Source organism: Pezoporus occidentalis, unplaced genomic scaffold, assembly GCF_034315485.1.
Source record: "Pezoporus occidentalis ecotype Australia unplaced genomic scaffold, CSIRO_AGI_Poc_V1 ctg136, whole genome shotgun sequence".
Classification (NCBI taxonomy): domain Eukaryota; kingdom Metazoa; phylum Chordata; class Aves; order Psittaciformes; family Psittacidae; genus Pezoporus; species Pezoporus occidentalis.
Window position 1 is genome coordinate 1,944,856 of NW_026913168.1, and position 15,205 is coordinate 1,960,060.

At 45.6% G+C, this 15,205-nt stretch overlaps 1 protein-coding gene across 1 annotated transcript in view; it reads right to left on the reverse strand.

Annotated features, from left to right (window-relative positions):
* ITIH2 (inter-alpha-trypsin inhibitor heavy chain 2) overlaps positions 1–15,205 on the reverse strand; it is a 29,122-nt gene that overhangs the window by 4,691 nt on the left and 9,226 nt on the right. Inside the window, exons 7-16 of the mRNA XM_062609323.1 lie at positions 14,219–14,326; positions 12,354–12,482; positions 11,596–11,712; positions 10,242–10,410; positions 8,009–8,134; positions 6,982–7,163; positions 5,678–5,863; positions 4,559–4,698; positions 3,836–4,008; positions 1,404–1,538 (exon numbers count right to left, since the gene is read on the reverse strand). Coding sequence (XP_062465307.1) covers positions 1,404–1,538; positions 3,836–4,008; positions 4,559–4,698; positions 5,678–5,863; positions 6,982–7,163; positions 8,009–8,134; positions 10,242–10,410; positions 11,596–11,712; positions 12,354–12,482; positions 14,219–14,326 — 1,465 coding nt within the window. The remainder of the gene's footprint in view (positions 1–1,403; positions 1,539–3,835; positions 4,009–4,558; positions 4,699–5,677; positions 5,864–6,981; positions 7,164–8,008; positions 8,135–10,241; positions 10,411–11,595; positions 11,713–12,353; positions 12,483–14,218; positions 14,327–15,205) is intronic.

Here is a 15,205-nt window from a genome sequence, read left to right on the forward strand (position 1 = left end):
ATCAGGGCTCTTCCTCATCTTTGGGACCTCTTTAACTCCTTCCATGCACTAGACAAACCCTAGGCCCTTGACCAGGAATGACTTTGCAGGAGGCAGTGGGGTGGGTGCCCTCCAAGGGTGAAGGAGCTTTTGAATGTCTTGTATCTTTTAAACACACGAAGCCTCTTGAACATAGCCCTCAATAATTTTTCCTTATTCTTTCCTCATGCTTGATCTTCCTGAAGGTGATGTCCAGGCCTGTCCTGATCAACAGTTCCAGGGACAGAAATACAGTACCAAATACACGTATTAGCTGGACAGGTAACTTTGCCTTGCTCACCTTCTTCTCCAGGCAGTTTCTCGACTAACCAAACCCTTAGATTAACCCCTGAGCTATGCCGAGGGGGAGTTTGATAGCTCTTTGGTGGCTGTGTAACTACCCAGCTCTGCACACAGGCAGAGCCCCACGGTCGCTGCAGTTACACCGCTTTTACAGGCGCTGGCTCTCACAGCTGGTTTGTTTAAGCAGGCACTAACCGGTGGCAAAGGCCCAAGCATGAACAGGGTCCCTCAGCCACCGGCGTTCGGAGGTTTTTATGGACCACAGAACATTCATCTGTAATTCACAACGGGGGGAGCGTCACAAGAGCTCTGCTACTGCAGAGAAGCTGAGTGAGGGCTCAGTTGACAGCCTCAGCTGCAGGGCAGCATGCAGCAGAAGGTGGAGACGCTGGGATCCTATTGGAATCAGAGCATGGTTTGGGCTGGAAAGGACCTCAAAGCTCCTCCATTCCCAACCCCTGCCACGGGCAGGGACCCCTTCCACTGGAGCAGCTTGCTCCAAGCCCCTGTGTCCAGCCTGGCCTTGAACACTGCCAGGGATGGGGCAGCCACAGCTTCTCTGGGCACCCTGTGCCAGCGCCTCAGCACCCTCACAGGGAAGAGCTTTTGCCTAAGAGCTCATCTCAGTCTCCCCTCTAGGATCTAAGCTAAGTCTCATGCTTGTATCTCAGAGCACACTTTACAGGTTCACATATTCAGGGTCAAAATGACTCAGTACTTCATAAAGAAAAGCTGGCTCCTTGGGTGCTGGATGTTAGCAGAGGCTCTGTCAAGGACCCTTCACACATGTCCTCTGCAATGGCAGTGAAGTAGCTTTAGCAGCTAGTCACAGCAGTGCGTTTATTCTCTTGCAGACTAACCCCCTAAATGAAGATACAGCTTTTACACGAATCCAGCAAGCTCAGCAGGAAAAATTAAGACAATTGACGGGCTCCTCCATCGTTACTGTGCTTGGCATCTTGCCACAGAACCTGAAGTTCCGAAAGTAACCAATAGCTTTGGTTCTATCACTTTTATTTGTGTATCGGGTGATGGACGATGCTGTCTGGTGTTTCTCTGCAGAGAAATACTGTAGCTCTTACCCCTGTTTATGCTCAGAGAGGACACTGGAGGACTCCTTTGCTCAGGCATGAAGCTGACTGGTACAGCTGTGACGTTGGCCCAGGGGGGGATACCTTTGTTGTTATTGGGTGCATTTGGAGTTAATCCTAAAGTACCTGTTGAAGGAGAGTCATAAGTAGGTTTTTGTTCTTGCTGACACATTTAATAGTGTAATGTTTAAAGCAGTGCTGTAGATCAGAGCCTCATGTTATACCAATGTAAAGAAGGCACAAAACTCTTTACAACAGACAGATGTGTGTGAGGAAGTTGGGATGCGTTTACCCCACCGCCTCCATCAGAGATATATGATTTGCTAGGGCAGTTGAGCTAGCCATAAGCTATGCAGGACTCTTTCTGCATGCCCTAGGATGACCCACATCAATAAAGCTGCAAATAAGTGCAAGCATTTACTATACCATCCCTTAACGTGTCCCCTCCTGCTACAGTCATCCTGCCTTTGCCGTGATGGAGGCAGGAGAATGCAGTGTATTCTCTCTTCCACTTAGTTCGTAAAACAAGATGATCTTCAGTGTTCCATTGAACTTGGTTTGTTTCATATGTTGGGCTGGAAGCAAGAAGAGCTGAAGCAGGGCATGTATTCACACCTGCTGGCCCTGCTCTGAAGAGGAGTAAGGGGAAAAAGGAGCTGGGGGACAGCAGCAGGACAGAAGATTGCACAGCTGGATCCAAATCTCTGTTGGCATCTTCTTTCTTGAAGCCCTAATTGAAGCCATAGGCAGTGTTGTTTCCATCAGCACAGTTACGTGTGAATTCAGTGCAGATAGTACAGGAACCAAAACCTGCACAGAGACTTCTGATTTTCCACGTCAGATGAATTTCACAGACTATTATGCATGAAGCTCTCCCATGCACAGTGTCTGGCATGATAAAGAACATTTAGTCCTTTGAGAAGTAAGTGATTTCAGTGGAAGGTGCATTCTCTGGCTATGAAGACAGTGCAGCTCTTATGGGAGTTGCATGAGGACAGGCAGGAAAACCTCTTTCAGATTACCCATTCCATGCCTTGTACATGCCAGCTTTTTGGTACAGTCCATGTACTGCACGATCCTAAGCACAGATTTACTTTGATATTGCTTTTACAATCTCTGTCCTCTGTTAAGCTCCAAGAGACGTGTCCCACTGTCCCTGAAATCCACAGATGCCTTGACCCTGATTTCAGTGTTGTTAAGTTTTGACTATTCCATCAAACATAAAGACCCAAGAACCTATATTAAAATTACTCAAATCCTCTACATCATCTAAATCAGGATAATTATGGCCTGAATTAGTCAGCTGGTGCCACTGTAATGAATTCATTATACATGAGTGCAACACATGCTATTTCTGTGCTGAGTGATTTGGTGGCTGTGGGTGGTAGCATGTGGTAGAAATAACTTCATTTCTCTTTGGGTCCCAGCTGCAGACTTTAAAAATGAAGAACAAATAAACCTAAAAATAACCAATTGGCAGACATCAGAACCCCATTTCATTGAGCCAGAATCAGGCCATTATTGGAGTTATCCAGGAGCTGGAGGTGTGGGAATGCAGCACGTGCGTGGAGGTTCGTTTCCAGTGTGAAATGATGGAGGGATGATGTTGCTCACTGCTGTGAAGTTGCTTCTTTCCTTCACAGCCACTTGTAAACTCTCCCATTTATAAATGGGTTTTACTTCACTACACGCGGTTGTTGAAGAAGCTCATCTTTTACTTCCTTTGCATCACGCTCTCAGCGTTCTCTTGATAACAACAGTTGTGCTTTTTGAAACCCTTGACTTGTGAGGGTGCAGAGCAGCTGCTGTTGGGTTCCGTTGGAAGCACATGGCCGTGCAGGGGTGACTTGGGATATGCTGAACGCCCACAGATGTCAACAGCTATTGCTTTGAGACTGACTCTACCGGAGCAGCCAACCCTGCCTCTTTTGGCTGGACATGAGGCTGTGTAACAGGGACCTTGGAACATGTATTGAAGTAATGGATTTAAATACAGAAGTTAATTAATAAGGGACTCTTGTTCCAACAGCTCAGATTCCCTGTGGCCTCCTGGCTGATTTATAACAATCTTAGGAAGCTTCCGAGGCTTAAAAGTGATGCTAAAATATGGTTTAGTCAATTCTAGAGGGAACTAGACACATCTGTCCCCTAAGAAGATGTACAGCTTGTGACATTGTACACTAATTGGAAACCTCATCATTGCAGTGTTGTCACATTCAGTCCTCACTGAAGCCAAAGGCTCCAAAATGCACTTGTGTAACAGGGTGCTCTCAAACTGTCTGAAGATACGGTCAGCTTTCATTGAAAACACAGGCTACTGTATAAGCCCGAATACCTGGAGTGACCAATGAGCATAGATGCTCTTCCAACTGAAGAAGAACAAAGCCAAAATGAGAGGCTGAGTAACAAACAGAGACACTGACCTGGGCAGCAGCCCCTCCTGGGGTCTTTGGGCTGGTCTGCCAGCATTATCTCATCCTTCTCGGCGTTCTCTATCAGCATAGCTGTGAAGGGGGTAACAATATGATGGTCAAGAGACATCTGTAGGATGGATTTGGTGATGTTTCTCTTCAAAGCTGCAGTGGGGGCTGTGTTTCTGGATGGAAAATGAAACAGAAGGCATGGTTAGCAGCTCTATGGGGCAGCTGCTCCGCAGAGTGCTCCCAGAGCCAAACTGATGGTGTTGCAAGAAGGAAAGGCTGATGGCCTGTGTGAATGCACTCTCCATAAGAAGACCATTTTTGGCTTCTGTGGGCTTTGGCCTGGACTCAGAGAAGCCCAGTTCATCTCCTGGTCTCAGCAGAACTCTTTCTGCTTCAGAGGGCATTCATCCTGAACTGCTGCATAGTTTTTACTCAGGCTCCATGAGGCAAATTTCCCATTAGTTTCATTCACTCAGCCCCACGGCCAGGTCTGTCAGTCCCTTATTCCTCTACTTAACCGTTCCCAAACTCTGTTCCCTGATATCTGTGAGTGCTGAGAGGAGGAATGTGCCTGAAGGCATCACCTACCTTTATTTCCATTTATTCACCTTCCCCATTGGAAACCCTGATGGTTGTGGAACACCTCATGGCTGTGGTCTCAGAAAGGACCATATTACTCTCAAGCTTCTCTTGGTTCCCATCACAGACCACATTTCTCCTCACCTCTCTGCCAGCATCTGGTTGACAGTCAGATAGGCCCACAGCTTCCTAGTGAAGTCAGGGTCTGCGTATTTGTCTTTCTTCATGAAGCCATCCAGCTCCTCAACATCTCGCAGGGTTTCCATGACTAGCTCTGCATTCGCCTGTGCAATTAACGGGTGATAAAGATGATGGAGAGTGAGCCAGGAGAATGCGGTAGCCTTGAGTTCTCCTTCTAGCACGATGGCATTAAGGACACCCTCTGGCTCTGCCCAGGTTGCTTCTAGATCAGAAAGTCCCAGCACTGTTGGCCTGAGTGCCATGGGGAGGGGTGCGGTACAAGAGGGTCTTCTGTTAAAGGCACTTATGCGACAGTGGGGTAAAATAGGTGAAGGAGCCGTCAGCAGTACCCAAAGAGGGTCCTAGCACCTGCCGAAAGAACAGAGCTCTGCTCTCCCCCCCTCAGACCTTGTCACACCTAATTCTTATTGAGGAACAGGAACCAAATTCCACTTTCTCCTGCAGAGCCATGGACTGCTCCATGTTTTGTCAGGATATTGAACGTGTTTGGTTTTTTCCTACCAAACGGCATCTCCTAAGCCCTGTAGGAGTGCGGATATTTTGGTTCCTCCTCAGAAAGAGGGATCTGGATGTAGGATTCCCACCCCACCTCACTCCACCTTGAAAAGCAGCCCTGAAAACATGGGAAAGGTCTCATCACACATGCCACAAGACAGGGCATAAAAGCACAGCGCTAGGACTTGATGCAATGTAGATCCACCAGCTTGAACTCCCCAGGAGTGGGATGTTCAGCCATGAAAGGAGCCTTGCTTGGGGATCAACCATGAGCCTTCACAAAGCATGAAGGGAGGACTCCATAGTCTTGGTCTGGTTTGCAATTGAATTTAGTATGGCTCATATATTAGAAGGAAGTTCCTCTGGCAGGCTGCAGGTTGCAGGTAGCAACTATTCACTGCTGTACTTGAAGTTATTGTGAGACACTGGTGGACAAACATCCCATGAGTTTCCTGATGCTCCCACCCGGAACCCAAATGGACAACCAACCTCCAGCAAGGAGGACACAGGAATGAATGAACCAGCCCAAAGCCCAGGAGCAGGTAACCCACGGACACCTCCGCTCACCGCGGTCGCTGTGACAATGCTTTCCAAGTGCTGCAGGTTTTCTGTGTCCACCTTCCCAGCCACAACTATCTCTGAACCACCAAAGTAGTTGTGGAAGCTGCTCTGGGTGACGTCTGACACTGACTCCTGGGGGTAGTTGAACTGAATCTTCTTCAAGAGTGGGGTGGAGACCTGGTTGTAGAAGTTCTGGGGTGGAAGGAGACAGAGAAGTGAAGTGAGTCTGTTGTACCCAGCACAACCCTCCCACGTGCACCACCTACTGAAGGGACAGCAGGTGACAAAACCTGGAGCCCTGATGGGCAAGTGGGGCTCTCCTGCCTCCCGAGAATACAGACTTCTTTATACTTGGACCTTAGGACACTCGCAAGAGGGTATAGCAAGGGCATCTGGTCCAACCCAAAAGATCTGGTGGAAGTCAAAGGATGGTCAGAGCCCACGGGCTGTGTTCTTCCGAGATCTATAAGGCTTGAACACAAGTGAATATGGGCCTGACTCTATTATCAGGTTGGTCAGCTCTTGGCTGCTGTGCAAGACATGCAGCTGCTTTCTGCCTAATTCTTGCCCAAAACTAGACCTGTGTCTCACTTGTATTCAGTTCTCTGCTGCAGACGGTCCTCCCTTTTCTCTTGTACCTGGCTGATGTGAACTGGGGTGTGTGCACAGCTGGGTTTTACATATGAGACCAGGGAGGGAAAACAGGTACCAAATAATACTATGGGTGGAGGCTGTCTCATACTGAGGGGCTCCACTCTCAGAGCTGCTGTTTGGCAGAGCACCGTGTACTGTGTCCTGTCATACATGTGCTGGGAAAGAAGTAGGAGAAGCCTGCATAGGGGCTGATGCCAGTGAAGAGAAACAGAATAAGGATGCAAGAGTTTGCTCATCAGTAATTGCTGCTCAGATTTGGAGCCAGAGCCTCCTAGAATTGAACCTTTTCTTACTCCGGAAAGGTTTGGATTATCATTCAGCATTCATAGCCAGGATTTTTTTTTCTTCTAGTGCTGAAGCAGCCTCAGGTAAAATCCAGGCCTTAATTTTAATTCAGAAAATCATCCTTTTTATGGTTAAGACTGTTTTATAGAGCAGAAATGCTACACAGAGAAGTAAAGTGTGTATTACGGCTGCAAACCTTGTGACCAGCAGCCCTTGAGCTGATACCTGATTGCCATCTTGCAGGGCTCTCCCGAAGAAAGCATGCTTTTAGTGCCCCACACTGTGAACCTACAGGAACTCCATGGAGTTACCCAGCTGCAGAGCTGTGAACGGAACGGGAGGGTTTCAGAGGCAGTGGGCCAGAAACGCACCTTCATTTGGGCAGAAGTCTCCTGATTGCCAAAAATCCTCTGGGCCATGCCACGGTTGTCGGTTGCGATTCTCTGCAGGAAATCGTAATCTACATCAAACCCGATGCCAAGGCAGAAGAGAGAGAACTCATCTTTGATGCTCTGCTTCACGTTCTTCTGGATCGTTGTCAGCTTTAGCTCACCTTGGAGGGACACAAAGGGCGATATCCATCTGAGCAATGGAAGAAGCCTCCATCCATGTAAACGCATTCATGCTCTTCCAGTGTTTCTGATTCTCTCTCAGAGAACTAACCTGCACAACTAACCCAGGTGCTGAGTCTTCCTTTTGCTTTACCTGCAGTGACATTTAAGCTTCTCCTGGATGGAGATTAGCAAATTGGCTCTATTGAAATTGTTTCCTTTGAACTCTTTGGTTTTTGGTATCTAATGCATATTGTCTATCCAGGCCTCATTAACTTCTTGGGGAGTTTGTAATTGGAACACATCTGGACTTCTCACACGCTTACTACTTCAAGCTCTCTGAAGACTAAGTCATCCCCATAAAGGTTTTACTTGTTTCTTGTACTCAAGATTGCCACTACTGGGACTGGCTTTTTAAACATCAGCCTCTTCTGGGCTGGCAGCTTGCAGTAAGTGAGTGCTCTCAACCTGTACCAACCACAGTCAGAATTAACTTGCTTTCTACTTGATTTTCCTGATTTGGATGTTGTTTGTGGGACTACATAGATCTTTGTGGGCAAAGATCATTGGAAGAAGCTATTTTTCCTAAGGCTATTGTGATTACCTCTCCTACCGTACTTGTTCACCTGTAATTGCAAGAAGTGCATGATCACTTGCATGACATAATCTTTTCAAAGCTTCCCAGCAAAGCCCCATAGCACCTACAGCACTTGGCAAAAGAGCATCACAAGCATTGGAAGAAAGTGGAATAGAACTTTTTTAACTTACTGTCAAGTGTCTACATGCTGTGTGCTTTTCTCAGGCTAATCCCACTGTTCTTTCTTCTCACCTAAAGCAGGATCCTTACCTACTGTCGGGTCTCCGTCAGACACCAATACAATCATGGAGACTGAGTTAGGGTCCAACATGCCTAAGTTCTGGGCTTCGTTGAGGATGAATGTGGCTCGGAGAAGAGCTTCATTGATATTTGTGCCTGTCAAAGACACAATGAAGAAAACAGTTTTGATTCTTGTTGAGTTTCTTGTTGAATCCAGATGAGTACTGAGATTCTAGTGTAATTAATCAGCATGGACCAGACCTGAGACTGAAGCAGCAAAATCCCTCCTATGTGATGCTTACAGCACATCTTCTTGCACTGTGGTTCCTTTTTTCATCCCAGGCTGCCATCTTTATGTGTTCCCACCCATTCCTCATCACTAATTCCAGTGGGACCATTTGTGGTGTTGGGAACTATTTGCTGTGGGCAAATCATTTGCAGGCAGATGATTGAATGAGAGCATGAAGAAACTTTCTTTTATGGCATCAGCCTGCTCTTTGGTTATCTTGATCGGAAAAGAAGAGGTAGATATTTATTGAGCCTATCTAAAGGCTTGGCTTGTGCACAGAAGGGACAGAATAAGAAATCAGCATGAGGGAAACAGTATATTCAAAGTAATTTCTTTGTCAAGAAAGCAAAAAATAGTGGCTTCAGAGACAGGATAACAAAATGCTGCTTTGCAAAATGGCTTTCCTGGATGGGAGCAGGTCTGTTAGCTATTCTGTCAGTCCTTTTGGGGTAACAAAGCCAGGCTTATGAGGCACTCATATATCCAACGTGGATCCTATTCCCAGCACACTGATGATCTCGGGCAAGTCTATAACTTCATGTTGATTCTACCTTTTCTGTTGCCAGTGAAAGCTCCTTGAAATGAAGGTGCCACACCACCAGAAGGCTCTGATGTATGGGAGAGCCTTCCACACACTATCAGTGTACAAAGAACTGAACAAATAAACACAACTGCGCTTCAGGGAGCAATAGATTGAAATGATCATAAGCCCCTTCCGTACAAACAGCCCAAGCACTTACAAATGAAGCATCCAAAGTGCTGTAAGGCTGAAAAAGGGAACTATCACTATTTATCAGAAAGGGATGAAGGCACAAAACATGTGGACAATTTGCCCAGGGTGGCATTTAGTAGATCATAGAATCGTTTAGGTTGGAAAAGACCTTTAAGATAATCAAGTCCAACCGTTAACCCAGCACTGCCAAGTCCACCAATGAAAAAGTCCCCAAAAGCCACATCTGCAGGCCCTCTAAATACCTGCAGGAAGGAGGACCACTTCCCTGGTCCTGTTGGCCACAATATTTCTGATATAAGCCAGGATGCTCTTGTCCTTCTTGGCCACCCGGGCATGCTGGCAGCTCATGTTCAGCCAGCCATCCACTGGTCCTTTCGCACTGAGCAGCTTTCCAGCCACTTTTCCCCAGGTCTGCAGGGGTTGTTGTGGCCCAAATGCAGGACCCAACAAAGTCCAATCTAAACACTCGCTAACATAGAGGGCTACCCCGCTTCCTCTCTTTCCTTTCCTGTCCCTTCTGAAGAGTTTATAGCTATCCATGGCAGCACTCCAGTTGTGCCAGTCATCCCACCATGTTTCCATGATAGCAATTATGTCATAGTTTTCCTCCTGCACCATTGCTCCCAGCTCCCCGTTTGTTACCCATGCTGCGTGCCTTGGTGTAGATGCACTTCAGTTGGGCTGTTGATCCTGCCACCTTTTCCTGGGGAAAAGTCCTAATCGCTACATGACCATTCTCAGGCACATCAATAACCCTTGTGTCCTTGCTGCAGCACTGATCTCCATCTATCACGGTGTGGTGTGCCATTTACAGCCAGTGGATACGCTGGAATTGGGCTACTTGCGGTCTGCTTTACAAAGGCATGAGTCAGCCTTGTTTTATCTCCCTGCTTATGACAGGGGGGTTGGAACTAGATGATCTTTAATGTCCCTTCCAACCCAGACCATTCTATGATTCTGTGATATTTGGGATCCATAAGGCTGGCGATAGAACACAGATTAAAGGCAGCTGTTCGGTGGTCTATGTTCTATCTGTCTTGGCTTAATCAGTAGAAGGAAATGCCAGCCCATTCCCTAACAAGAAACTGGAATCCTTGCTCTCCTTTAACCCAGGGCAGGCTTTTCCCATCTTAGGGATCAGATTTATTGATAGGAATACCCTGCCAATCTGAGGCTTGTCTGAAGTACCCATTCCTGTGATACCTGACTTCCACAAGCACCTTGCAATCAAAACCTCATACCCCCGTTGGGATGGATTGTCTGGATGTACTTCTTAGCTTCTTCAACCTGCGATGGGGTGGCTGAGACTAAATTATCCCTCCAGCATCGGACGTTGTGGTTGAAGTCGATAAGGGAGAACTGATCAGCAGCACGGAGCTCACTCAGTATTGCCTTCATGGCCTCGATGGTCTGAGAAGAAAGTTAAGGAAAGATGAGTTTATGCTTCTTGTTGCTGAAAGCATGTTCTTAACTTGTGGCTGTAGGCAGAGAGATGCCTTTGATGAATAAAAACATGAATACTGGAATCCAGAGCAGCATCTGCTATCCAAATCTCTCCTGTTTCACACTTACATTAAGTTGAACTTTTCACCAAAGAATCACATTAGAAATGCAATTAGCAGGAATTCAACTCAACCCATCCTTGCTTAACTCCTGCTGATGCAGGTGAGAGACAGAAACAGTGTGTGTGATGTGGTTCAGGAGATAGGAATTGCTCGTATCAGCTCAGGAGGCTTAGCTCTGCCTGCAATGCTGCCATTTCAGGCTGGGTAACATCTGTTTGGAGATGTGTGATTTAAACAAGTGACAATTAAGCTGTATCCAATTGTGTAACATTGATTTCCCCAAGGAAGCAATATGCCAGGCAGTAGTATTGTGCTCCAAAACAAATTCAAGTATATCTAGATCATCCCTTACCAACGCTTGTCTAGCCAGTTCTTAAAGACCCTCAGTGACACACGATAGGCAATCTCCCAAACTCCCCTCTCAGCGGTACAAAGCTTTTCCTAATATCCAATATAAATCTCTCCTGTATATCCATCCGATTCCATCTTATTCTACCCTGGGTGGGCACAAATGTCAGTTGATGAGTTTCCCTTTTAGAACAAGTGTTCACGTATTTGGGGGCTGATTATGCCCCTCCAAGTCTTTTCTTTTGCAGAGTAAATCATCTCGTGTTTTGCACTGCCCTCCTCAGCTCATGGGCTATGTTGTCTAAACAATGCTTACTGCTCTTCAGCAGGCTGCCAGCAATGTCCACAGCTTTCAGAAAGCAGGGAAAGCCTCTCCCTGCTGAGGCTTTCCCAGGGTTCACGAGAGGAGGTTAGAACCTTTGCATTTGTCATTTGTCAATCAAAACTTTAATCTACAGCTAAAATCCGTGTTCCGATGGCATCACCTCTTCCTTAAAACATGGAAGGAGCATCGCAATAAAGAGTAAAATCATGAAGTCTTTGATTCACCATGGATTTTCCTATTTCAGTGAGATAGAGTAGAGCTTGTCATTCTGACTGCCAGCCTGCTGCAGGATTCAGTGGTAAGGCACATGCAAAGGTTGGTAGGAGGTTCATTTTGCAATAGAGGTCAAACACTTACTTGTTTCATTTTCAGTCCCCACATTGAGCCACTGACATCTATAACAAATAAAATGTTTTTGGGCAGAGGATCAAGATTTTCCGGAGCAAAGAAGTGAATAAAATAGCCATTAAAAATCTGCAAAGTGAAATCACAGTGAAGTGAGCTGTAGTAAAGATGTCAGAAAACTCAAGACAGTAACAGCAGAAAATGTTCTTCTTCTTTATGGGCCAATTCTAACTTTCAGCTCTGCACAGCTTTGTAGCCTTCTGTACTTTTTATGTACCTTTTATATACCTTTATATACCTTTTATAGTCCATAGTCTTTACTTTTCATCAAGGAAAGCAGAGCCTGCCTCTCAGACAACTGCCATGCATTAGCATAGGAAGGAATGAAAAACATTGTAAGACTGTTCTGTCTGTAATAATTCAACCCCATAATTCTGCTTCACGTTAACATAAAAATAGTGATGTTCTGGTTGCCTCCTTATGATGTACTGGTACAACATCCAATGATGCTGTCTTCTGATCCAACAATAAATCATCAGAGTGCTGATAGGTATAAAAGACATTGGGTTTTGGATAAGGCAGGAATAGGCTCCTGACTGTAAGTAGGACCGTGTCTTAGTCATAACTTAAATAAATCCATTTTTCCCACTTAAAATCTCTCTGTTCTTTCAAATGGAAATGGAGCTCTTTCTCATGCTTATTCTCCTGAACATGAATTTTATTTAGCAGTTCTTGGATTCAGGGATCTCCCATCCCAGTTAAATACTTACTTCCAGTTCTCCACCTGTGGTTTCCCTGTTCACATCATACTGCACCACGAAGTTCCCATCTACTGCTGTGGATGAGCACGTGGGGCATTTTCGTTGTTGAGCCATTGTGGGCTTGAAAGAAACGTGAGCCTTGAAATGAGAAGAGGTCACCAGTCAGTCCGGCGCTGTGTGAGAGATGGGCCATTGACACAGAGGGAGTTCATCTGCTCATGAAATATCCTACTCCACTGAACGCTTTTCTTCTTTCTTTATTTGTGCTCTTAGTTTAAGTGGAAAATGGACTTTGGCAGTAAGGTTTGCCTGGATATGCTGATTCAGGGGTAGCAACTGTGAAACAAATGAGATGACCCATCCAGAGCACCAAATATTTCAATTAGAGCTGTGCAAACCATTTGTAGTAAATATATGTTGTTGTTTCTAGTAAGTCATGTTTTTTACTGGTTTAAATGATGTATGATTTTATCAACATTCTTAATAGCTTTTTAATTGATACTTTTCCAAAATAAGAGCTTTCAGCTTGTCTGTAAATTGAGTACTAGGAACCCTTTTCATCATAGAATAGTTAGGATTGGAAGGGACCTTAAGCTCATTCAGTTCCACCCCCCTGCCATGGGCAGGGACACCTCACCCAAGACCATGTCACCCAAGGCTCTGTCCAATCTGGCCTTGAGCACTGCCTGACTGGTTATGCAGACTCAATGGATATATGTATATTTTCAAGGCCAGGTTGGACACAGCCTTGGGTGCCATGGTTTAGTGTAAGATGTCCCTGCCCATGGCAGGGGGTTGGAACTGGATGATCTTAAGGTCCTTTCCAAACCTAAATATTATATAATTTTATGTCTCTGGTTTGACTTGATGACTTGAAGTTTCCTGAGAATATAAGACATTGTACAGCCACATACCACCTCTGAAATTACTTGCTAAACTAAAAATGCAGGTGAGTGTGGCATCAAGCTGAGCCTGGATATCAACAAACAATACTGCCTAATATGTTTTTGTAGTAGTGTAGAATCACAAAATAGTTAGGGTTGGAAAGGACCTTAAGATCATCCAATTCCAATCCCCCTGCCATGGGCAGGGACACCTCACACTAAATCATATCACCCAAGACTTTGTCCAACCTGGCCTTGAGCGTCACCAGGGATGGAGCATTCACAACTTCCTTGGGCAACCCATTCCAGTGCCTCAGCACCCTTAAAGTAAAGAACTTCCTCCTTAGATCCAATGTAAACTTCCCCTGCTTAAGTTTTAAACCCATTACCCCTTGTCCTGTCACTGCAGTCCCTAACGAGGGGTCCCTCTCCAGAATCCTTATAGACAGACTTTCTGGGCCTGATTCGCATATCCTGCATTAAATGTCTATGTAAGAGTGTCTATGTAAGTGTACCCTCCCAGAGTCACTGCTTAAAGCTGTTTGAGACAAATGTCTCTACTGTTGGAGGGTTTACTTATAGCCAAGAGCTATGCTGGAAAAAACTAGGACAAGAATGTTAAGCAATAGAGCAGTTCTAGAATAAGTCCCTCTGCAGATGTTCTCAATTCAGACTGAAATTATGGAGTTATTCCAAAATGGTTATTCCACTTGATATTCATCACTTACCTTTTCCACATCCACCAATCTCAATGCATTGCTCTTTCAGAATAACAAATTGAAAGCTTTGCACAGAGATGGATGGACACTGTTTCTGTGTTGCTGTCACAGTAGGATTTGAGCATCTTGTACATGCATTTTAGGTATCAGTAATGAAGACACTACAGTTTTTCTTGCCGTATTTTTACAGGTATGAGAAAATGCCAAGGCTGCATTGGAGCAAGTGTGAAAACTGAAGCTTTTCATGCTGCTTCTAGTCTATGACTGTTACCTTTTTCTCCCCCTTGGAGATGGTGGTGATTCCATCAAAATGATCTCCAAGTGAATTAGGAAAATGCACATAGCGAAGTCCCTGTGGCTCAATGATGCGGACATCCACCTAAAGGCAGGAAGAGAGGACCTTTAGTATGGAGCACTGCCAGTGTTATACCAGGATCTTATGAACCCTCCACAGCCAAACTCCAGCTGGGGGTGGGTTGCCTTTGAGAACGATCCAGTAGGGCCAGTCTCATTTATGGTGGGGTTCATGTCCAAAGAATAAAAAAGATTTGGTGGAAATGCTCCTTTTTCCTCTCTCTCTTATCCCCTGGGGCAAGTGGTGGGAGAGGAGGCAAGGGTGGTACCATTGCTTATGCTGAAAGCACAAAAGAAGCGTGAAGTGACCCTGCCTCAGTGCTGCTTTGGGCTGGGAGGCCAAGAGGAACACCAGGTGATGAGTCCTCTTCCTCTCTACTCATGCTAGTGACGGGACAGAGAGTATTCTTGCTTTTGTTTGGATAGCCCAGGTGATTTGGAAAATAAGATGAGGTGAGGTCTTTTTCCAGCTGTGTTTCCGAACAGTTAGTAAGAGTACTAGTAGGCAAGACATGGCTTGAAACAGATCATAGCCTGCACCAAGGAAACGTGAGCAGCAAACCTTTACATGCAGCTTGTGCTGAAGCCACGACAAGCTCAAGAAGACATTTATGAAACAGACACATAAGAATGGACAGATGGAAATGTCCAGCTACCCCTGTATCTTGCGTCTGTTGATGCATGACAGAGGACACCTTTGGAGGAGTGTAAGAAAGAGGGTAGGAATAAGATGTCATCTTCTGGCAGACAGCTCTGTATTCAGCAAACATCTGCTCTCATAAGACACTATCCTATGGAACGGGCATTACTGTGAAGAGCACAGTTCCAAATAAATAGCAAATATCATTTGTTTTCCTTCAGTTAAGGCAAGTTTACACAAGGGTATATATAGGCCAAGGCTTAT